Source organism: Armigeres subalbatus, chromosome 1 (genome assembly GCF_024139115.2).
Source record: "Armigeres subalbatus isolate Guangzhou_Male chromosome 1, GZ_Asu_2, whole genome shotgun sequence".
Classification (NCBI taxonomy): domain Eukaryota; kingdom Metazoa; phylum Arthropoda; class Insecta; order Diptera; family Culicidae; genus Armigeres; species Armigeres subalbatus.
Genome location: NC_085139.1, coordinates 128209062 through 128234857, shown reverse-complemented (window position 1 = coordinate 128234857; position 25796 = coordinate 128209062). Strand labels below are relative to the sequence as shown.

Genomic DNA, 25796 nt, shown 5'->3' with positions numbered 1-25796 from the left:
AGTAATTTGGTACAAAATCTTCCAAATATCATGTATCAAAACTTGATGTTTTTGTTCCCGTCCCATCCATTATTTATGTAAGAGAAGCGAAAGACTAACAGAGAGAAGTTTGCACTACAAAAATTACTTTGAGATCGAAAATGACGGAAAGGTGAAAGATAATGTTTAAAATCAACAGTTTTAAACCTTTACAGCCCTTGAGAATAATTTATATGGCGTTTGCAGTTCAATATAAATTTATTTTTCACCAAAAAACTGGAACTCAAACATTTACGTATTTTGCTTAATATCAACTTTACAAACCTGCCAAACTAACAACATGCTGCCCTACGAAAAACGCGCCGCCACCAATCGAAGTAATCGATTGTCATTTTCAACCAATAAGCAACCGGTACGATTGTGACAGCAAATCGGTACGTTTTTTACTGACTACTTGGCACATCCTATCCTAGATCTTAACTTAATTTATTTTCTATGACACCCTTGGAACAATCTGCCAGCCTACTGAGATTGAATCTCAAATTTCTTCTCATTAGCTTCTTAGTATGCTGGTATTTCAAATGCCTACTACGATTGAATTTTAAATTCTATTTTCTTTTATTTGTTATTGTCATTTGATAATTTTTACTTATGAATCCTGTACACCTCCGGTGGTGCAAAGGGCCGACTTGAAAGATCTCCATCCTGAGCGTTGCCCTGTTGTCAGGTTAGATTTCGGTCGACTTCTTTTATTTCTTTATTGAGGTTTCGCCGCCAAGAGCCTCTGGGTCTGCCTCTGCTGCGATGTCCCGCTGGGTTCCAGTCTAATGCTTGTTTACAGATTTCGTTTCCGCCCCTACGTAGAGTGTGGCCGACCCAGCCCCACTTCCGATCCCGAATTTCTGTTGCTATCGGTCTCTGGTGACAACGACGATGGAGCTCGTTGTTGAGATCCAGTTGTGAGGCCACCAGGCCCGAATTATATGCCGCAGGCATCTGTTGATGAACACCTGCAGCCGTTGAGTGTTCTCCACTGATACATATCATGTTTCGCTAGCGTATAACACCACAGATTTCACGTTAGAGTTGAAAATTCATATTTTGATGCGTTCACTTATCTGCCTGTTTTTCCAGATATTTCTCAAACTCGCAAAGGCAGCCCTTGCTTTATTGATCCGTGCACCTATGTCGATCTTGGTGCCGCTGTCTGACGCCATTTGGCTACCAAGACACTGGTTACCCGGCTACTGTGAAACTGGAAGGGGTCACCGTGTTTACATCCAACGATTTGTTTTCGTTGACGTTGATGACTAAGCCTGCTGAAGAGGAGCGCTCGGCAAGGTCGTTGAGCTTACTCTGCATATCAGAGCACCGTTGCGCGAGGAGTGCAACGTTATCAGCCAATTCGAAGTCGTTTAGGTGCTCCATGATTTGTCATTTGAAAATAATTTAGTTTATTCCTTTATTTTTTTTATTATGAAATAAGACGTTCTACTTTATCTATCCATGTAATCGAGAAAAGTGAACGCTTTATTCTGGCTCACTTTATTACCCACACCGTCTTCTTTTCGTATCTGTATTGCTTCTTCTTGTTTGGCTCAATCCTTCCTTCTTTAACTGCCATGATATTGTCTTCCGTTAAATCTGCCTAAATTTTTCTCCGGGTCAATGTTTATCCCGTATACCGTGTCTCGAATTTTCCTAGAAGGGCAAGTGTTGTGACAATGCCTCAACATAACAATCACTTGTTCTTCAATCCGTCGTGTAAATCTTAGACTTTACGGAAATCTATTTCAATCGACGGAGAAATCTCCTCATCAATATTTGAAAACTCTCCTTACATCAATGTAAACATGGTCTTAACAAAATGTAGTAGGAAACTTTTCACGTGTCAAACAATGAACTCTCGCTTAACTTTTCAAAAGGACCTAAGTAACATTTTTTTCATGAATATATTTGAGTACTGCAATCAAAAGCTTTCATGTTGTTCTGTTAATTGCGCTATTCAAATAAATTCATGAAAAAAATGTTACTTAGGTCCTTTTGAAAAGTTAAGCGAGAACTATTCCTATTGCTTGAGCACCACTAAGAGATCATTGTCTGAGATTTCTGGTGGCAGATGAAACATTCGAACGTAATGAGCATTATTGTGACCACATCTAACCACAAGTGACCACCACCACATTACATACAGTTCTTCATCAGCGTATGTAAATTTTCGTGGTGCTGCATTTTTTCGAAGACATTCTATCATCACTGGCTCCTAAATAAATTTGATGCAGAAGTTTCGGCTTATAAACAGCGTCTACATTCAGCACATCACATTCTGATTATATCACGAACCCAGCAATCTCTATCCACGAAGGATGAGATGAAGATCAGAAACGGATTTCGACTTACTGACACCTCACTCATGATGATCCGTTTTGCATTCGTTTATGTTTAGCAGGGGGTGGGGTCTGTAATTTTCTTACGATCTTTATATGGATGAATGGATGAAACATATCTTAGATGGCAAACCCTAGACAAAATTCTTTGGTAATAAGTGTACATTTGCGGTCGCATGTATCGTGTGCGATAAATGCCGATCAACTGAATTGGCATTATTTACCCATACCAATGAATATATTTTAAATTTTTTTTCTTAAGTTCAAGAAGCAGATATTCAGCTTATCTGCTATCTATTTGGCAACTCTGCTTGAAAAGCTCTCCTCATCGATTTTCTATAGCTTATAATCCAAACTTTCTAGCTTTAATTGTTAGCGAAGACACTCACCGGTGACTGGCATCAATCGATTCCTGCATGTTGACTGTCATGAGTCGTGCGATTTTACTAAACTCGTCTTTTTCGGCACGCAACTTGGTGATTGTCTCCTCAGATTGTTGCTTCTGCAAAAGAAGTTTTATGAATTAGAAATAAATAGCCGTTATCAGAAACAACAAATATAAATGTTGCCCATTTCTAGGTTACAACCGGTTGGAAAACTAACTTTTATATCAATGGAATTCAAATAATGTTTCTTCACTAAACTTGTAGATGCAGTTAGAATATGATAAATGATTACTTTACAAGATATATGCAGTCTTTTGATGGAAACCTGGAAAAATAACAATGTTCTGCGTATTGTATTTATGAAAGTTTTATTTTCTTTATAAAAAGTTGAAAACTGAAAACTAAAGTATCAACCAAAAAAGCACCTACCCCTACACATCGTAAGAAGGAATGCTTTACTAGCAACATTTGATATTTTTGTGAGATTTGTAAAAGGTACTTTTTGTTCAATATCTTGACTGTGCATAGGCACGGCACAGCTCATGTTTTCGAAATGGACAATATAATTGTCACACAATAATGAACTACAGAAAAACTGGAATATTTTTCTGATTTTTCTCTTCTAAAGTCGCTATTTAATGTATGAACCGTATGGACACAAAACAATTGAGTTAGTTATATTCCCGACTATTGGGCAAAAGGCTTTACAAATGTTGCACTTACACTTTCTTGTAACTCGGAAATCTTTTCGTTCGCTTCATACAGCTGCAGTTCAACATTGTTCACGTAGGATTTGAGCTTTTCTAACTCGTTAAGCGCACCGTCCATTTCACCTTCCTTGGACATACGACCTGCTGAACGGCTCGATTTATTTTCATCGATAGATTTGTTATCTGCTTTCGAGGATTTTTGCGATGCTTCATCATCACTGCTGATACCCTCGCCGGAAGGGACAATTTCCGATAGTTTTTTCTTAAGCTTCTTGGTTTTCTCGTTCCGCTCTTTCCGTAGGGTGGCGATTTCCGATTGTAGGGCTTGAATGCTTTTCTTCAGTAGATGATTTGTGCTTTCGAGATTTTGATTCAATTGCGTTACTGAAATTGGAATGCATAAACATGAACGGTTGATTCATATGGTTTAAATATGGTTAGGCTATCGAGCTTAAAATGTTGAGACGAAATCAACTGTTTATGGGTCAATAAAAATCGACTTCCGACTTTATGCAATAGCGAATACACGCGAAACAAAAAAAAATCAATTAGCAAAGAGGTTCTCAAATTACGGTATTTGGAATATATTAATATATTAATACTGAATAACTATCATACATTTTAAAGTATGTGCCTGTTTTGCGAATTTTGCCTTCAAAACTTGTTAAATGAATCATCCAGATTTGGGATTTTAATTTTGCTGCACGTGGTTTAGATAACTACTCAATAAACTGAATAAGCTGTTTTTTAGCTAAAGAAGCCTATTTTTAATTAAATAAGCCATTTGTCCGCTTTAATATTTTTTATATGGTTATCAGACCCTACATCATGATGGCGTTGCAAACATAAAAGTACAAACTCAGTTCAGTTCGGCATTTTTCAGTTCTTTTGCCGAGATCCGTACAGCCGATCGCGACTTTTTGCTGAGTACTGTGTTCACTGCGGAACTCAAAGAAGCCATAATTAAATTGAGTCAGCCGATTTTCTTGCAAATGAACTTAAGAACAAGCATCACAGAATCCAAAATTTTTAAGGGCACACTACCTAATGCGGAAGAAGCGGACAACTTTTGTTTTTATTATTTCAGCTTTGCTGAAATGGTGGAATAATAAAAATGACAGTTGTGCGATGCTTTCATAATGAGTGGTGTGCCCTTGAAAACGCGAGTGAACTTTGTTTTGGATTCCGAGATGCTTGTCCAACCGAGATTTGCACAATTTTCTGTGATCTTTCTTTGTGATTTTTTTCGTGTGGTAAACTCATTGTTTCATTGACGCTAAAGATCTTACTCGACTAAAACCAAACCGTGTAAAAAACTTGCTGTGCGTTTCTGAAAGACTTAACAATTTAACCGATTCAGTGCCAGTTCCGTTAGTTAATGCATTTATTGAACAAATTATGAAATATAGTACACGTGAATCAATATTTCACTAGGATTTCATTGAGTTGGCATCCTGAATCATTTTATAAAATCGAATAGGAAATTCCACAATTTCAATCGCTCACACACATAGGTGTATGTAAAAGCCATCATGAATCATATCAATAAAAACAAATATTTTCCTGCGATGGTGAACCGCTGTCTCAGGTAATACTCACTTTCTTCACACTTGTTGATCAGCCGATTGTGATTCTCGCGCAGCTGTAGATAGTCATTGGTATTAATCTCTGCAGCGGTTGCTGTTGCTGCTTGCCCTCGAGGCACATGGAGCGAGCTATGCATACTCATAGCAGTGGCAGATCTGGACGATGACGCCGAGTGCGAACGAAACGGTGAATCAGCTCTGCTGTTTGTGCCGCCACCAAATTCATTCACTTGGTCCTCGCCATGGATTGATGATGCGGACGAAGGCGAAGAGGAATTCGAGGGCCCTACCATGCTGTTGGATATGTAGAGGTGAAGGGAACTCTTGCGCTTCGGAATCGGTATGCTACTACGGCGCGATGGGGATGTCGTCCCCGTCGGTGACGAGGTTTGGGAAATGTCCATTCTGTGCTATGATGGTAACGAAGAGTCGGTTAGGTTGAACACATCTGCCCTTTCACTGGAGTCGCTTATGTCACGAAAGATGCAGTGGCTTGCGAGGTCAAGATACAAAGTGCTTGCAGGTAAAAGACTTGAACGAGTCCAACTGTGCAGTATGCTGTGGAGAAATTGTAAAGAAATAATTAGAAACACGCTAATGGCTTTGGATTGGTAAATAAAAAGTTGCCAAACAAAATACGATTAATCTGGTTAGCCATCACCGTTGCTTCGTTGTATTCGTAGCAGGGTGTATCAAATCTGTTTAATGTGAATAGGATATTTTGTTCCATTATCAATAACATGTTCCTATGATAATATTAGGCTCAATATTTGTCGTTTTTCAAGGAGTAACCCTAGGAATAATAATTAATTAATTTTAATAATTAATAATTATTATTCACAAATTTAATGTAGAAGATAATTTCATCGTGATTATTTTTGTTAGAATCAGATGAGGGAAGATCCATAAAGGACGGCCCGCAAAAAATTGCGTTATTCAACCCCCCTTTACAATCGTTTCACAACGCGATTTTGTGTGAATTGTCATGCTTCTCGGAGCCCTTTCCTTCCTTAAAGCGTTATGTACCTAGAATTAAGTAAATAGCCTAATAAGCCAATTGATGCAAGTATTTTGAGCATAGAATGATTGTATCACAAATCGAGATCATAAACAATAATAATTCTTGAAAAATTATTACCATTGAATTTCAAAACTAAAATTCGGCAAAAAACGCAGTTTAATCCACCTAGCATTAGTGATGCCTTTCTAGCGCATTATAAAAATGAGAAAAACACATAAGTTAGGTGATAATTGCACTTTAAGGGGATAGAATCCACTATTCCCATAAATTCATATCTATTTGCGGTCATTTAAATGCATTGTAGCAACCTCTAGATTTTTTTTCTTGGAGCGGTCCTATAGCCTTTCCGTATCTGGTACTTAGTATACGATAAAGGCAAAAATCATTTTTTTTAAGCAAAAATCCACAACTTTTTTGAATTCAACCTGGTTCTCTTCGATTTTTTGTGAATATGGAGTTCACTTAATGCTTCAGTAAATCCTAAATCCTGAAATAAGCCAACACAAACCGCCTAAAAAGCGACCCCAGTGTAGTCAGCCTTGTATTTAAATCGATGTCTCATCAATTTGCTAGATATCTGGATGAACTTTCTTTCTTCTTATTATTATTCTTATTGACATTACATCTCCCAGTGTAACATTGCCAGCTTAGTGTTCATTCAGCACCTCCACAGTTGTTACTTCAGTCGGTCGGGCACTCAGGATGGCTCCGAGCTTGAACAGGGACACAAACCTGCCGGGGGAGAAGGGCCAATGTTACTTCAGTCGGTCGGGCACTCAGGATGGCTCCGAGCTTGAACAGGGACACTAACCTGCCGGGGGAGAAGGGCCAATGTTACTTCAGTCGGTCAGGCACTCAGGATGGCTCCGAGCTTGAACAGGGACACTAACCTGCCGGGAGAGAAGGGGCAATGTTACTTCAGTCGGTCGGGCACTCAGGATGGCTCCGAGCTTGAACAGGGACACTGCCGGGGGAGAAGGTCCAATGCTACTTCAGTCGGTCGAGCACTCAGGATGGCTCCGACCTTGAACAGGGACACTAACCTGAAAATTCTTTTCTTTTTTTTTTTTAACTGAAACCCGACTTTTATACGGTGTGAAAATTTAACTAATTATTTATTGATCTGCTCTACACAATGGTTGTTAAGGTAATGAAAATTTTCGTCCAGACGCCCTCATAGCTTACTGATCTCCAACATTCTCCAGGGCACCAACGGAACTAGCCTGTAACAGTATTATTTTCGAAGTTGGTCTGACAAGGATGGCTCGGGATGTTCGTATTGTCGCTGTTCGTACTTTTCCATCTGGTCCATAATTTACCTTCTCTATAACACCTTTAGGCCAACATCCACGATGAAGATTTTCGTCCACAATCAAAACTAGATCACCTACTGCAAACTCGTAATATTTTCGGTTATCTTGCCATTTTTGTCGCTTCATTAAATTTGGCCGGTAAGCCGACACCCATTTACGCCAGAAACGATCAGCAAATATTTGCGCATGCTTGTAAGCTGCTCTACAATCCAAATTGCTTTCATCGAAATCGTGATCATACTGCATGTGGTTATTTCTTCCAAGTAACAGCATGTTTGGAGATATTGGTTCAGGATCTTGAGGGTCATTTGAAATTTCTGTTAATGGTCGATTGTTGATGATATTCATAACTTCACATAAGGTAGTACGAAGAACTAAATCCGTAGGATGCCTTTCCTTCAACATAGCGCTTAGACCTGTTTTGACTGAACGTACTAATCGTTCCCAACATCCTCCGAAATGTGGCGATCCTGGTGGTATGAAACTCCACTCTACACCTCTCACGCTTAGAGTTTCTTCAATTTGCTGCTGGTCGAGTTCTTTAGTCAATTTCTTCAACTCTTGATTTGCACCCGTAAAGTTTGTACCGTTATCAGTAAGAATTTTTGAGGAACGCCGCGAACCGCCATGAAACACCTTATGGCCATTATACAACTGCTTGTATCCAAAGATGGAACCACTTCCAAATGTACTGCTCGGCTGGTCATACAAGTGAATAACACGACCCAACGTTTCTCAATACGCCGTCCAATCTTTACCAACAGTGGACCGAAATAATCAATCCCAGTGTGTGTGAAAGGAAAAACAAAAGGAATTGTTCGTTCTGATGGCAAATTACCCATTTGTGCTACATTCGGTTTTCCGCGTAGCTCCTTGCATTTAATACAGGAATTTCTGAACTTTTTGACTTGAGAACGAATCTTTAAGATACGATGACGGTGCATCAAATTATTTATAATTGTTTCCAATCCTTGATGAGCATTTGCATTATGAAACGTTTCAATCAACAAATTAGTAAAATTATGATTATCGGGTAATATGACGGGATTGTTAACAGCGAAAGGTTTGTTCTTATCTTGAATACGTCCTCTCATCCTGATGATTCCATCAATCATAAAAGGAGAATATGCATATAAACGGCTTGATTTTTTCACAAATCCAGTTGTTCTCAGGCTGCTAACTTCATCGGAAAAGGATTCAATTTGAACTTGTTTATACCACATGTTTCTTGCTTTGTCCATATCGTGCACATTGATTGTAAACTTCTTTGGTTTTTCGTGTTTTGAAAGTGATAGGATTTTTCTCATTTTCAAATAATAAGCGGTTGATCTTATTAAACGGTTGTAGTCAGAGAATCGTCGAATATCGGGTAAATTTATAGTATTTTCGTGCTCATGTACTTGATGGAAGACCGATTCTTCATCAGCAGCTATCTCCACATGAAAATTTACAGTTTCATCAGACGACAAAGTAACACATTCCTGTTTTGGCCATTCACTCGAATGTTGGCTCAAAAATTCCGGACCATGCAACCACACTGACATGTTCGCAAATTTAGACGATTTTGTCGCGAGATCTGCAACGTTCAAATTTGTTGGAACCCAGTTCCACATTCTAGTGTTATGTCCATTTTCTTTAATTTTGGAAACTCGTGATCCTACATAGGCTGCAAGTTTCTCTTTCGTACAAAGCCAAGCTAAACATATTTTAGAATCCGTCCAAAAGTAAGTTGAAGACACTTCGATTTCTAACTCAGTCTGTATTACTTTCATCATTTGACTGGACAGCACACATCCTTGCAATTCAAGTCTTGGAACAGTTTGTGACTTCAAAGGAGCTACACGTGACTTTGCCAGAACCAATGCAACGTGCGATTTATCCGAACATCGGTGTACCATGTAAATTACGCTGGCAAAGGCTTTATCGCTTGCATCCGAAAAAGCATGAAGCTCTATACTTTTAAACGACGAAATATTTGGAAAATAATATCTTGGTATTCTAACTTCCTTAAGCGTTGCTGTTTGCTGAAGCCATTCATTCCATTTCGCAATCAACCCATCGGGTAGTCTATCGTCCCAATCGATTTGTAGACGCCATAAATCTTGAAACAATATTTTCAAATGGATTGTGATAGGACATAGTATGTTTAGGGGATCGAAAATACCCATCATAAACTGCAATAACTGCCGCTTAGTGGGAATGTCTGTTCCAGATCGGATACCGTTGTCAAGCTTTGGGAAATTCAAAGGAAAAACCAATTCATCGGTAGTAAGGTTCCACTGTAGACCGAGAACACGGACATCTTTACACGAGTCAGCTCTCAAAGAAAGATCGATAGAATTCAATACAGCTTTTGAATTGGATACAAATTTGACGAGCTTGAATCCGCCGTGTTCATGTGCCGCAATAACATTCTTCACTAAAGCAATTGCTTGTTCTTCTGTGTCAGTTGAATCAAAATAATCATCAACGTAATGTTGTTTGACAATTGGACGTAGTACTCCAGGGAGACGATCTTCAAGTTCACTTGCGTTGAAATTCTTTATGAATTGTGCAATAGAAGGGGATGATACTGCACCGAAAATCATAGCCATCATTACGTAGACTTCGGGGGGATTTGTACGATTCATGCCACGCCAGAAAAACCTTTGAGAATTTTGATCTTGATCTCTGATACGAACCTGGTGAAACATTTCCTTGATATCTGCCATGAAAGCTATTTTCTTTTGTCTTCCTCTCATCAGTACTGCTATCAACGGTGGAACGAAATCGGGTCCTTTCAGCAACAGATCATTTAACGAGAAACCGTGAGACTTTGCTTTAGCATCCATCACTAGACGGAATTTGTTTGCAGTCGTTACACTGAAATGCGGCAAATAGCAGGTGTTAGATGTTTCATTCAATTCCTCAGGATTCAGTTTCCTAGCATAGCCTTTTTGAATATAACCCTCAATTTTCTCACAAAATTGCTCAGAGAACTCAGCATCCATCTTCTTCTCCATAATAGTTAGGCGCCGCAGTGCTTGCGGCTTGCTATCAGGAAATGCGAAATTGTTATACCGGCATATTTGTCCAACCTCAAAACGATCCCTACATCGTCCCTACATGGGCCATTTTTGAGCCTTGATGATGTCGAAATCTTCAACTTTGTACAATTCCTTTATCATTTCAGTTAGTTCTAAATCTTGATCACTCGAGCAAAGAAAAACGTGAAATTGATCAGAAATTTCTACTGTATCAGGTTCTATTTCTCCGTGGATTGTCCAACCAAGATGGCACCGCGTTAGCTGTAGACCTCTTATTGAATATTGCACCGTTTTTAATGGAACGATAAGGCTAGCGTTATTCGATCCAATCAAAATTTTTGGAGTTACATTTTGAATTATCTCCAGTTTCTCCTCGTCAAGAAGTGGGTACAATCTTTTAATTTTGTCGATGTCAAGACTCACACGAGGAAGATTCATATTATTGATGGTACGCACATTTTTCAGTTCGTGCCACTTAGCTTGTTCGGAAGGCCCAGAAATTTGAAAAGACAGCATCATTGATTCAGAATCCTTGTGTGAAATCCGATTTGTCCAGCGGTAGGTTACCGGAGACACTGGGCCGTTCAGCTCCATTTGTTCTGCAAGCTCCGAATCAATCATCGATAAAGAAGATCCTTCGTCAAACAGGGCGAACACATTCTCCACTGCTCCTTGGTTACGAATTCTAACTTTACCAACACGGAGGATAGTGGTTACTGTTACTGTTGACATGACATACATCCTCAGCACGTTTCTTCTCGAACTTGCGAAAAGGTTCCTTCCTTATTGCATCCGAGTGTACTAATTCATGGTGATTCTGATTACATACTGAACATGTTCTATCAGATCGACAATTACGACGGGAATGATCTTGCTTCAAACATATATAACACACGTTACAGGATCTTGCAGCGGAACGACGTTGATCGATGGATAGTTTGGTAAATTGCTCACATTTGACTAAGCTCAGATGATCATTCGAATTGCAAAAAGGACATTTTCCTCGATGTTCAACTGTACGAGTGTTGACATTCAGAACAGGTGGCTTGGATCTGGAGAACAACGCATCCCTGCGATCTTTCTTGTTGAGAAAAACTGGATTCATGCTTGCCAGTTGGTTTTCCATTTCATCCTCCAACCACCTCGAAAACTCGTGAAAATCGACGATCGTATCTTGTTTTATTAGAAACGCCTTGTGTCGCACCCACATTTGCTTGCTAAACGCAGGTAGCTTCTCGGCCAGGTGGGAAATCAGCTCAGGGTTCATCAGATACGCTTCAGCATTCACATTTTTTAGCGCCACCGCAGTTCCGATGACCGCATTGAAGAAATAACGGAAAGATTCAATATTGCCTTCCTTCACAGAATCCAGGTTTCGTAGAAGTTCAAGTCTGTTAGCTACTACCCACTCAGTACGTCCGAAATTAGATCTTAGCATCCGCATGATTAAGCTGACATTTTCAGCAGCAGAAAGTAGACACTCCACAGCTTTGCGTGCCTTACCTTGCAAGGCTTTGTTCAATCGCCTGATGTTCTCTCTATCGGATAACTTGCACTCCTCGGTGGATGTCTTGAATTCGTTCTCGAATATCGGCCAATCAGTGATGTTTCCTGAAAACTGCGGTAAATCTTTCGCATGATGACCTTGAAGCGCCTTGAAAGCATGACACAACACTTCGTTCACATCATTTTGGCACCTACATCACGATGAACAGCATTCGTATGGACATTATTTTCTGCGTTTGTCATATTTGCATTCTTATCTACCCAGTCCTGTACACGTCGCATTGAATGGCAGCTCGATACACCAGAACAAGACCGCAGCTCGCTCATTTCAACTGCTCGTTCACGTTTCCTTTGATGAAATCCGCTTTTTTCTGTTGCATCTTGAGTTCCAAATCTTTCTGAATCCTGAGAGTTTCCATTTGCTGCTCAGCTAAAATTCTATCCTGTTCTAAAGATACTCGTAGTTCCTCTTCTTCAAGTTCATTGACGAGCTCCAATGCTCTGATTTGACTTTGTGATTTGCTTACTACTGATATTCTTGCACTATGAGCACCCTGACTAGCAGCACGAACGGACACGGAATTTCTTACCGATTTAGACGACGATTCATTGTTAATAGACTCTACTTGACCAACAGCCACGCTAACACCGGATTCTTTGGGTAAATTTGTTGCGACAGGAGTTCTTTGCATGATTGTTCGATCGAGTTTCGGAATTTGACAGAAATAATCAATTAGATTCTTTGGGACTATACCTGCGTTGCACCGTCTAGGTCGTTGCAGGTGATCTTCCATATAAACTGGAAGCTTGGCTTCGAAGGACCAATGTTACTTCAGTCGGTCGGGCACTCAGGATGGCTCCGAGCTTGAACAGGGACACAAACCTGCCGGGGGAGAAGGGCCAATGTTACTTCAGTCGGTCGGGCACTCAGGATGGCTCCGAGCTTGAACAGGGACACTAACCTGCCGGGGGAGAAGGGCCAATGTTACTTCAGTCGGTCGGGCACTCAGGATGGCTCCGAGCTTGAACAGGGACACTAACCTGCCGGGGGAGAAGGGCCAATGTTACTTCAGTCGGTCGGGCACTCAGGATGGCTCCGAGCTTGAACAGGGACACTGCCGGGGGAGAAGGTCCAATGCTACTTCAGTCGGTCGAGCACTCAGGATGGCTCCGACCTTGAACAGGGACACTAAACCCGACTTTTATACGGTGTGAAAATTTAACTAATTATTTATTGATCTGCTCTACACAATGGTTGTTAAGGTAATGAAAATTTTCGTCCAGACGCCCTCATAGCTTACTGATCTCCAACAACAGTTATCAACAGCGAAGATTCTAAGCAAAGTTGCGATTTTTCCATTCTTACATCATGGGGCCAAATACAATTCTTGATTGATACAATTGATACAATTAAAAATCTAAAGGGTTGTCAACAAGACAATACCGTAAAGCAGACGTTGGACACCGTAAGCTCATCATCGATGCAGTTGATCTTTTAGCCCTCACTAAACGATTGTGTGTTGTACTTTGAATAAATTTGTTTCGGCTCAACCTTCTTTTCTATAAAATAGCGGTTCCGAAAAGAACCAGTTTATTTTCAATAATGTGCCTTTCCAATCATTACAGTAACAAAACCAAAATCAGAATCTCGAGAGAAAATTTAACTTGTCTGCTACTGATTCCATTCATGCGAATAAATTTTTGCAGTGTCTCATTCCGACACGTGCTTGTGATTATGCTACCCATGGCAATTTTCTTCTGTCGCTAAGCGATAATGCATTGCACTTTTAACAACATTCATCTCGGCTCAACGTTTGTTGGTATGAAATGGTGGTCTTGAATATAACCGATTTAACTAGGGGAAATGACGGCTTTGGCAGGTTTTGTTCTATTATTGTCAGGGGGGTTTTCTATAACCAATTATGCTCAAATTTGGCCTAAACATTCTTTGCATATGAAAGAATATTGAGGCCAAATTTCATAAAATTTGGCCAACAAAAACCCCCTGACAATAATAGAACAAAACCTGCCAAAGCCGTCATTTCCCCTACAACAAAACCAGAGTCAGAAACGTGCGAGAAAATTTCACTGGAGTGCTGCTGACGCTGACGGCAACCATTCGATTGTTTGCCGCTGAAACTCTACAGATGCAGGAAACACCGTTCTAGATGCTTCATGCCCTTCAACATAGTTTGAATTTTGAAAAAGGTTTTAATTCTAGGGACTTTTTCTTCTCTTGTGTTTCACTTCCTCTTGCAGTAGCAAGGCAGTATTATTGCCTTTCTCGTATACTTGAAAATTGGCCAGATCGGACTATGGGCTCAAAAATTATGGCCAAAATACGTTTTCTTAGACAAAAACGAGTAAAATCCTATAGAAAATTGGTCGGATTGGACTATGGGCATGGAAGTTATGGCCAAAATATGATTTATTAAAAAAAAAAGCATGTTTAAAAGTCTAGCTTACTTTTTGGGCTCTTATCATTAACCGATCTGCTAGCAATAAGTTACATTCGACGCGGAATCCTGTCTTATGTTTCTTATTGAAAGTAAACCGGATCGGACTTAGGTATACGTTATGGCCAAAATACATTTTCTCGAGACAAAAACGAGTGGAAAAGTCATCACTTTTTTGCCGGAATTTGATGTTTATTGGAATTTTCATCGTAAATATGCATTTCGGATCCTTCTATGGACTCTTCTAGTTCTTCAAAATTTCTACCGAACATTTTTCGGAACTCTTCCACAGAAAAAAAAAGTGTCGTTGAAATTCTAAACATTTTTCCGTGGAGACTCCGAAGAATTTCTTGTCAATATTGCGAAGGGTTTGCCTTGCAACTCCAGAATAATTATTCTGGAAAATTCAGCAGATCTCTTAAAATTAATCCAAGCAATAAATGTAGGCAATCATTTAGGATTAAGTAGCCTAGTTTTTATGATATTGAACAATTAAGATAATTGATCGAAAAAGTTAATAATGCACCTTAATTTTCTAAATGCACAAAATTCTAGTATTGTGCGTATGAAAAAGGTTATGAAGCTAAATTCATAATTAAGGGTCTTAGAGCTAAGGATATTCCTGCGATATGAAAAAAAGTTGTAGTGTTCCAGAAAAAACACCCCAATTCCTAAATCAATCTAGGTTAAAAAAATAGTGTTATAATAACGATTGAAATTGAATTCCAAAACAAATCTCAACCCTTTCAGGACGGATGGGTCATATATGCCCAGCGTTTGAGATTGTCTATAAAATCACAAAAGAGAGCTAGGCCACCATTTACTTCAACAAAATTGTTCATCTAGATATTGGCTCTACAGAAAAAAATATGGGAGCTCAAATTTGACTGACCCTGAAAACTCAGATATCCGAAACCTTAGGAAGATTTCGATTCTAAGAGCATACAAATGAAGTTGAAATGTTTGAATCATTATGAACACTCAGATAAGATGGGTCATCCTGAACGTTAAGCCAGTGATTAATATTCAGAAAAACGAGATGCTCAAGGTACTCCAAAACGTTCCCAAGTTCAGCCCACGATATCTACCAGATCTATCAAGACATTTGCAATGTCCTCATCATCGGTATATACTCAATCCGATGCAATAAGCATATGATCCTAATTTCCATTAACATGAGATCCAAGAGACAAGGTACCCAAAATTATCTTGAGTCAACATCAAGTTGCACAATGACAATGAGGTTTGTTCGCACGAGAAGCACTAGGTCCACGGACTTGAATTATTAAGTAGTTCAAACATTACGACTTCCAGGACGTTTTGTATAACCTAAAAAATCTGTAGTAGCTTGTATAAATAATAATTGAAGTAATACCAACCCAATGGACCTATTGGAATATTTTATCATACATCATTCAAGTTGGTTAATTGGATAAATCGAATGATCCGAACTCCAAAATAATAATTGGTCTATAATACATTCATTCCTCTATGGATCGCTTATGAAGGACCTTATGAAGGACCATTGACTGAAGCATATTCGAGATGTGGAATAGAAGTTCCTAGGAAAACTATTCGAAATAACCATCAGAGTGACCGAGAAAATATTTTTAGTATGGCATCATTGGCTTCCACAAGTCGATATCAAAATAAAATTTCAATGAATTTGAATTTAGAAAATATGGACTGAAAATATAAAAAAAATAGAAATTTTCCCTAATAAAATAGGAAATTGCCAATAAAGAAATCAGGGTATGAGTATTAAATGAATATAGAATTACTACAAATAATAAAAAATTTCCTTAAAAAGTTGAAAATTTTCCACAAAACAATAATAAATTAGCACTTGTAAAAGCGAAAATTGCAATTATGAAATAAGAATTTTCCATAAAGAAATAAAAATATTCCACGAAAAAAAAATAGAACATTTTCATGAATAAATCAATATTAGCAATAAACAATTTTTCAAAATAAATATTTTTTCCACAAAAAAATATTTTCTTTCCACAAAATCTCTATATAAAAAAAATAAGTTTAGATTTTCCTCCTGACGATTTAAATCGCGAACGTTGCGACCGATTTGCAAAATGTTTCCCCAATCGATTCGTTTTGGGATCCGCAAGCTTTGTATTTACATTAAGTTGGTGAATTTAACGGGGAAATGTAAAAAGTCATTAAAATACAATTTTGGGTCATCTGATGAGGAAAACAAAACAAACGCACGGAAATTGATCTAGAGTGTGGTGCTGCAAATAATACAATTGCAACACCTGGGCAATGCTGGGTTTCTTTCACATCAATAAAGAGCAATAAAAAATAATGCTCTTTATTGATTTTTTGGTGGAAAGGTTTTAATTTTTGGTTAAAAAAATATTTATTTTGTGGAAAATTTTGTAATTATTTATTGCTAATATTGATTTATTTATGGAATGTTCGTATTTTTTCCGTGGAACATTTTGATTTCTTTATGAAAAATTCTTTTTTTGGTTTGCAATTTTTGGTTTTAAAAGCGTTTTTTATTTTAGTTTTGAGGAAAATTCTTAATTGTTTATGGAAATTTTGCATTATTTGTAGAAAATTTAATATTTTTTATTGCTCATACCATGATCTCTTTATTTCCTAATTGTAATGGAAATTTTTTAATTTTTTTTAGGCTGAGTTTTTATTTCAGTCGATATCGTATCTTAGAACATTGACTCATGGAAGGTCTATTGTAGCTTGTGAAAGTAATAAATGAAATCGCATCGGCTCAATGAACCTGCTTGGATGCTTAGCAATGCACGGATACATCGTTCAGGACTTGGTTGATTGGGTCGTTTCAAAACTCCGTAATATCATGTCTTATGATTACGTAGATATTTGTGGATATATTCTCAGATAAGGACATTTTGTTTCCTGACATGATTTTTGATACTTCCGAGGATATGTAGCAGTTTGGCCTATGATACTTGATACTTGATGGGCTACAGCTCTTCGATGAACCTACGCCGAATGGAGTATCCTTCTCCACTGGACTCGATCCTGGGCCTTCCAGTCGGGCTTCCAGTCGCCCTTAACATTGAGCGCCCTCAGGTCCTCTTCAACTGCAAAAAGCCATCGTGTACGCGGCCTTCCACGAAGCCTGCGGCCTCTTCCGGGTTCTCTACTAAATATTATCTTCGCTTGTCGTTCTTCCGGCATACGAACAACGCGACCAGCCCACCGTAGTCTGCCGTGTTGCATAAGCTTAATAATATCCAGCCCTTTATATACCTGGTACAATTCGTGATTCATGCGACGCCGCCAGATACCGTTCTCCTGTTTACCGCCGAGTATTGTCCGCAGCACCTTACGCTCAAACACTCCGAGAGCTCTCCGATCAGCCTCCTTTAACGTCCATGTCTCATGGCCGTATAAAGCCACCGGAAGAATCAGAGTAGTATACAGCGCGAGTTTTGGTTTCGTTTGCAGACTACGGGACTTAAGCTGGTTACGAAGTCCGTAATAAGCCCTATTTGCAGCTGCAATACGCCTTTTCACCTCGCGGGTAACATCATTATCGCACGTCACTAATGTTCCAAGATACACAAATTCTTCGACCACTTCAAATTTTTCACCATCCAGCACTATTTCGCTACCACCACCACTAATGAACCCACGTTGATTGCCAGCGACCATGTACTTCGTTTTGCTGGTATTGACCGTGAGTCCAATCCTCGCTGTCTCCCTCTTAAAAGGCGCAAAAGCCTCTTCCCCGGCACGGCGATCAATTCCGATAATATCGATATCGTCCGCAAATCCCAGGAGCATATGCGATTTTGTGATAATGGTACCGCTTCTTTGCACACCAGCTCTCCTAATCGCTCCCTCGAGCGCTATATTGAACAGTAGGTTCGAGAGTGCATCACCCTGCTTTAATCCATCTAAGGTAACAAATGACGTCGATATTTCATCCGCAACCCTTACACTTGATTTCGATCCGTCCAACGTTATACGAATCAGCCGTATCAGTTTCGCCGGAAAACCATGTTCAAGCATAATTTGCCATAATTCATTCCGTTTCACTGAATCGTACGCCGCCTTGAAATAAAAAAAAAACAGATGATGTGTCTGCAAGTTGTACTCTCGGAATTTATAAAGGATTTGTCTCATGGTAAACATTTGATCCGTCATTGATCGGCCCTCCCGAAAACTTGCTTGGTATTCGCCGACGAAGGACTCTTTAAGCGGTCTCAATTTGTTGAACAGAATACGGGACATAATTTTGTACGCCGAACTAAGGAGGGTTATTCCTCGGTAATTGGCGCACTCCAGTCTGTGCCCTTTCTTAAAGAGAGGGCAAATGAGGCCGTCCAACCAGCTAGCAGGCATTTCCTCGTCTTCCCATATTTTCGACATAATATGATGCAGAACTTCATAAAGCTGCTCACTGCTATGTTTGATAAGCTCAGCCGGGAGCTGGTCCTTCCCCGCAGCCTTATTGTTTTTCAGCTCTTTGACAGCTTTTTAACCTCATCTAGTGTAGGTGACTCCACAGCTTGTCCATCGTCGCTAATATTTATTCTGTTCTCCGATGCACCGTCACTTCCTCCATTCAACAAAGTTTCGAAGTGTTGCTTCCACCTGGTAGCCACTTCAGTTTTATCTGTCAGCAAATTTCCTTGTTGGTCGTTGCACATGACGGGAGATGGCGCTGTTTTTTTCCGCACGCCATTGACAGACTCATAAAACCTCCACATATCGTTCTGCTACATTTTTTCCTGCGCCTCACTAATCACTTGATCTTCGTACTCTTTTTTCTTCCTGCGGTGGGTTCGTTTTTCGGCTGCTCTTGCTTCCTTGTACCGATCTCTATTCGATCGGGTACCTGACACCAACATCCGGCTTCTGGCAACGTTCTTCTCGTCTGTCACTCTCTGGCACTCCACATCGAACCAACCCGTTCTGGGTCGCCTCTGTGCAGTGCCTACCACTCCTCGTGCTGTTGTGCTCACCGCTCCATGGATCGACTCCCATAGATCGTTGATGTTGTCGCTAACGTTGATTGCACTTATCCGTTCGTCGAGCTTCTGGCGGTACTCAGCCGATACTCCTTCCGCCGACAATCGCTGGATATTGTAACGCATCGTTCGCTGTGATCTTTCGTTCGATACAGTTGACAACCGTGATCGAATTTTACTGACAACGAGGTAGTGATCAGAGTCAATGTTCGGACCTCTGAATGTCCGCACATCGATAACATCCGAGAAATGGCGCCCATCCACCAAAACATGGTCTATCTGGTTGCAAGTTTCACCATTTGGGTGTCTGGTGTGCTTTCGGATATTCTTTCGTGCAAAGTAGGTGCTACTAATGGCCATCTCTCTGGCAGCAGCAAAATTTACTAGCCGTAGGCCGTTGACATTGATAGCGGAGTGAAGGCTCTCCCTACCAATTATGGGACGGAAAAAGTCCTCTCTACCGACCTGAGCGTTAGCGTCACCGATAACAATTTTCACGTCATGCTTTGGGCACTCTCCATAGGCTTTATCAAGACATTCATAAAACGCGTCCTTCACGTCGTCGGATTTATCGTTTGTCGGTGCGTACACGTTGATTAGGCTGTAATTGAAGAATTTGCCCCGTATCCTCAACACACAGATTCGTTCGCTAATGGGTTTCCACCGCATCACTCGCTTCATCTGCTAGCCCATCACTACGAAACCAACTCCATGCTCTGCTTTTTCACCGCCGCTGTGATAGATGCTATACTTGAATGCAGTATTGGTGGTGGGGTGCACGGCTCGGAATTCACGTTCTCCGGATCTAGGCCATCGGACTTCTTGAATAGCAGCCACGTTCACTCCAACCTTCTGCAGTTCACGAGCCAGAAGGCTAACTCGTCCAGGTTCATTTAGGGTCCTGACATTCTAGGTACCGAGTTTCCAATCATAGTCCTTATTTCGTTGCCGGGTCGGTTGCCAAAAATAACGTTCTCTTTTTCTTCTATCTCCATTTTTCGTGGTATTTGAGATGCTTCAGTAAGCTACCTTACCGGGGTCGCGTTACCTACATCGCGATGATGGGGCTGCCACCTTAGGTATAGCTGACGCGATACAGCATTTCGTTAATCAGCCGCTGGGTACCAGGCAGACGCTGTTTGAGCCGCACCTCCTGGTGAACAGACGCTCGAGGCGTACCTTCTCACTCTAGCTGATGTCAGAAGGACAACAGTGCCCAGGCTGCACTACCAGCTAAGTACACAACCCTTAGCTGGCAGTCTTTTGTCATCGGACGACCCGTGGAAGCGTGAGATAGGGACTTGTGGGGACCAGAGCTCTGTTGGGCGCTCCTTCCTTGATGTCAACCCACCATTTTGCAGCCCACCATTTTTTGTTTGGCCTATGACACCCGAAAAAAATACGACTTTTCTGTTCTTTTTATACTAGTTTTGGCAAGATCGAGAGGAAAACCCTAAATATGTACGTTGAATCCATGTAAAAAAATCGTCCAGAAAGGGTTGAATACCAAAATATAACAATAATTTCTAGAATACCAAAAGGACCCCAAAGATATTAAAGACTGTAGATTTAAAATGAAAACTTGCATTTTAAGCCAAAACTGTATAATTTAGGCAAAGGAATATAAAGGACATTGTGTTACGGTTCTGATTAGAATCATAGAATCTTGGCATAATGAAGAGAAAACCCTGAGAAAAACCTATTAATATTGGAAGGTAAACTAATTTGATGATTCTGAAAACAATACTGTAATTTCTACAGGAATGCTACCCAAAAGAAACAACAGTAGGAGGTGTTATTCGCATCTCTAAGACTACATATTAACTTTGTGATTCTCTGATAAGCTTTTTGTTATAAGAGTTCAGTTCAGATGCTTCGCTGAGGTTAATATATCTTAAAATGCTCTTAGCAATCTATAGGGATATTCAGAGATGAACTTTACAATTATTAAAAAAAAAACTAACAAAGAAATTTAAAAAAAATAAAATATGGGGATATTTTGGAAAATTTCTAAAAGATTACAAATTTTTCTCGAATTTGTTATAACATATTCGCGAGTCCACATTTTTTGTATCCTCCTGATGCATCGAAGGTGTGCGAGTTCTAAATATCCTAATACCTGATACACATTACAACACGGTAACATCATCAAAATGTTCGAATTCATGAAAAATTTTAATTTCCATGCTGGGTTTAGTTTGATTGAATTAGTTGAAATTGTCCATCGGATTTACCATATGTTTTAGTTCTATAAGTTTTTTTTATTTTATTTTTTGTACTTGAAAAAAACCACGTGGTCATATGGGGGGAGGGAAAGAAAGAAGACCCTAATAATAGTTTAAATAGGATGTAGTTTGGCAAAAATACATACGTCTGTTTGTCTACATACGTTTAATCATTTTTGGTTTTCTAAGTGGTGATGAAAGTAATAATTATGCTTATAGTCAGTTTAGATTACGAGATTTATAGCTTGATATAATGTTAAACGACAACTTTGACCATAAATGAATATGTACAAGATACCAATTTTCAACATGTTTAGCAAATTTTGTCTGCCCCTGATTTCGTCTACTCTCGATCATATGACTAATCATATACACACCGTTTGTCCGAACAAGCTTATTTAAAAAAAATCAGTATCTCTAAAACACTCACTATACGAAAGTACAGGTTTTCCTCTTTCACGCAGGTGCCTTTTTAAAATGTTCTATCGGGGGTCATTTTTTCATACATTTTTGGGGGGTTAAATCGGTTATCATTTGAAATTTCTATGGAATTTGGACCAAAAATAGTAAAAAAAAAATTGTTCTAGATCCCCCGTATAACATTTTAGCTTACCCACTATATGAAAGAGGAGAGCATCTACTTTCACGTGGTGGGTAGAGATACTGATTTTTGAAAAATAATGTTTCCCCATAGACACACCGGGTATACAGTCGCCTCTCCACATCTCGATATTGAAGGGACCATCGAGATAGGGAGAGATCGAGCAATGGAAGGAAAATTGAAATGGGTACTAGATTCAAAAAAGCTCGTTGCTATGAAAAACGACAACAAAACAAATGTCGTTTCCTGTTGTTGATGTGTTTGTTGTTTCCCAAATGTGGTCTAGTAGCCTAAAAATTTGAACATATCGACATAAGGAGAGTAAATCCTGAAAAAAATATGATCAGAACCCATCGAGATAGGAAGGTTATCGAGATATAGAAAGCCCAAATGTCTGTAGATTGAAGGGTCTGAGGAAACCATCGGCATAGAGATATCGAGATACAGAATACATCGAGATGTATAGAGTCGACTGTAGAAACTTTCTCAATACATTTTACCGAGCATTTTATAATGAGCGAGAAAGGTATCATCACCGTTAGGTGGATTAATCTAGGTTTAAGTAAGTGAAATCAATCCAAAGCACACTTTGTATGATTTGTTCTATGCGGGGATTTACCTCTGCGAAGCTATCCAAATTTTTTTTTTCTTCGTAGTAACTTACTACTAGTAAGTGCTCAAATAGTGTATTGTCTGTGTTGCGTAATAAATAAATTGATTTCTCTGAAACTCGATTTGTGCAATTGCACAACATGTGAAAGGTTAAGTTCGAATAATGTATTGTACAGTAACCACTTCCTTCGGTGGAATTTTATCCCACGAAACCAGGTAGACAGGTGCTTTCTCTACTAAGCTACGAAGGACCTCCGTCTATTGATGAAATCAAATTTCCAACACCAGGCACATAGCCGAACTCTCGCAATCTATTTTTGAAACCAACTCTTTCACAGGCATTGTTTTATACAATAGCAACCGAGTAGGATGAGTATTTAGTCATGTCTGGCATTCACACATAGCTTTATTAGCAACTGCGCTACATGAAGTAAGATCATACCAGGTTGGTCGTCAGATCTTATCCCGACCACATAAACGAGGAAAGAGATCTCCACTCGAGTTCAGTACAATAAAAGTTAGTTGCCAATATTCCGGGTTTTAGCCACCCGGAGTGGAAATTAATTATAATTGATAGTATACTATGCCTGAAACTCGATTTGTGCAATTGCACAACATGTGAAAGATTTAGTTTGAAAAATATATTGAAGGGTAACCACTTTTTTCGGTTGGGTTTGATCCCACGAAATTAGTACGCTAGACAGATGCTTTCTCTACCAAGCTACGAAGAACCTCCGTTGTCCCTTCTGAAAACTAAATGTTTCAAAAGGGGTTTAAAAGCGATATGTGTTCATTTTACCCGCACTGTCTTTGTATATACGAAATTTCGATGTTTTTTTCGAAGGAAAACTATATAAATGTTTATCATCGAAAAAAAAATGTTCAGTGCAATATGAATATAAGCTAATTTATTGGACTAAGTGGTAAAACTAGCAAATTGTCCTTGTTTTATAATTGTATTCAACGCAACGTAATAGCTGTTGAAGCCCTCCTTGTATGATAAGGTGGCTAAAAAACACTTCTGCATTTTTTTGATGGGCCGCCATTTTATTCTTTTCTATTTGATATCCTGATGCTCTAGACAAATTTTTATCCAAATCGATTTGGGTGGTGGTAAACTCACTTAAAGTTTATATAGAAAACTAAACGAACCAGCCCGCTCTGGTCCAGGTGTAGGTATTATGATCGATCTATCACGCTAGATTAATTTCTTTGTGAACTTTATTAATTTATCATAACGTCTCTATTGAGAATAAGTTCTATGCGCTAACATAATTATAACCATAATACTTTGATCACAGTTACTGCATTCAATAACATGATGTGAAAAATACATATCATTAAAACATGCACGATCACTGACATCATCATCGCCTTTTTATGACTCATTGAATTGTAACTCTTCGTGACGTCCACACGTCTGTAGAGTGGACGTCCAAACGCCCTATGCCAGCTCAACCAACTTCTCAGGGTCGACTCTTTCCTGCTTAGGTGACTCACTGGTAAATCGAAGCGGACACTAAGAAACCCAATGGACATGCATGCACTTGTAGAAATTAAAAGAGGAATTGGTACATTTTACTTAGAAATTTATTGTTTTTTTTTCAATGGGAAGGTTTGGGGTTAGTTTTAGGATAAGGATCGTTGCGGCCGATCGGTGGGTTGGGGCCCATCATGCGAGGTGGCAATTGTGCACGACATACCTTTGGTGCTGGAGCAAACGTCGTCGCTGGTAGAAGCACCAGAGGAGGAGGAGATCGGAAAACGGTTCAGTTGGCAACTACGGTCCAACGGGTCGTCGTAATGTTGCGACGGATGCTTGATGGGACGACCTGCTCAGTCGTCGTGTGGGCCGGAAAGCTCTGCTGGCTCTGTATTGCTGGAAGTGGACCGGGTAACCTGGTAGCTGGAATGACTGGTATGGATTCCTCGGGCTGTCGATGAACCGGAACTCACGGCTGCGGCTCGATCGGACGGCCGGAAGATTTTGATCCGGTTTGGTGTGGACGCCGCTTCGAGCCAGAAAGTACGGCTGCAACCTGACAGGGGTCGTCCTCTACTGCCGGAACTTGAACGGATAACCTTGTAGCCGGATGGACAGGTATGGGTTCCTCGTGTTATCGATGAACCGGAACTCACGGCTGCGGCTCGATTGGACGGCCGGAGTGGCCGGAAGATTTTGATCCGGTTTGGTGGGGACGCCGCTTCGAGCCAAAAAGTACAGCTGCTGGAGCACTGCAGGGGTTTGAAGGGCGACTGAGTGGCCGGGATTTTCGGGCCTAGATCCACAAGCTGTCTATAGGCCAGAACACACGGCGGCGGCTTAATCAGACGACCGGATAGCCGAAACACGGTGCGGCGACCTCCCCTCCTGAGGCTCGCTGGGAAATAACCCACGGCTGCGGATTGGTCGGGCGGCCAGAGTTCCCCGAATAAATAGCTTCGGCTTGCTTGGAATGCCGCGTGGGCCGGAATTTAAGGCTGAATCCCTGTTGAGGCTTAAACAAGCGACTAGGCTACCGCGTGGCCAGGTTTTCCTTTTTCGTTTTTTTAACACTTTCTAATTTTTCCACGTCTTACGTTGTCCAACGACTAGCAACGACTCTCCTCTATTTACTGTCCCCAACTCTCTCTTCCTCAGTTTATCTCCTCCGTCTCCTTTTCTCTTTTTCGCCCGGATATGGAATTGCCCTCTTTGTTTTTTTTTTTTTTTGACAGTAGGAAGTGAACAGAATTGGGAAGATTTTACAAGGGGAGTATTTTGGGTAGTAGCGCATTAGCATGTTGGGTAATTATTATAAACAAAATTCATTTTTGTTAACGTAAACGGTAACAGAATCTAAAAGCAGGTTTTCTTTTGTTGATGCTTGATGGGGGAAAAGTGAAATTAAGTTGCCATGTGAAACTCTGCGCCAAAGAATATCGACAAACCTACAGAACTAGAATAGATTCATCACTACGGTAAGAATTAATTAGCTGGAATGATCGAAACAAACATTAGAAAACTAT

General features: G+C 39.9%; 1 protein-coding gene across 4 annotated transcripts in view; it reads right to left on the bottom strand.

Moving 5' to 3' along the window:
* LOC134205111 (shootin-1) overlaps positions 1-25796 on the bottom strand; it is a 46926-nt gene that overhangs the window by 18600 nt on the left and 2530 nt on the right. For all 4 annotated transcript variants that reach the window (XM_062680047.1, XM_062680050.1, XM_062680048.1 and 1 more), the window contains exons 2-4: positions 5062-5606; positions 3476-3846; positions 2756-2868 (exon numbers count right to left, since the gene is read on the bottom strand). In XM_062680047.1, coding sequence (XP_062536031.1) covers positions 2756-2868; positions 3476-3846; positions 5062-5452 — 875 coding nt within the window. In that variant the 5' untranslated portion in view covers positions 5453-5606. The remainder of the gene's footprint in view (positions 1-2755; positions 2869-3475; positions 3847-5061; positions 5607-25796) is intronic.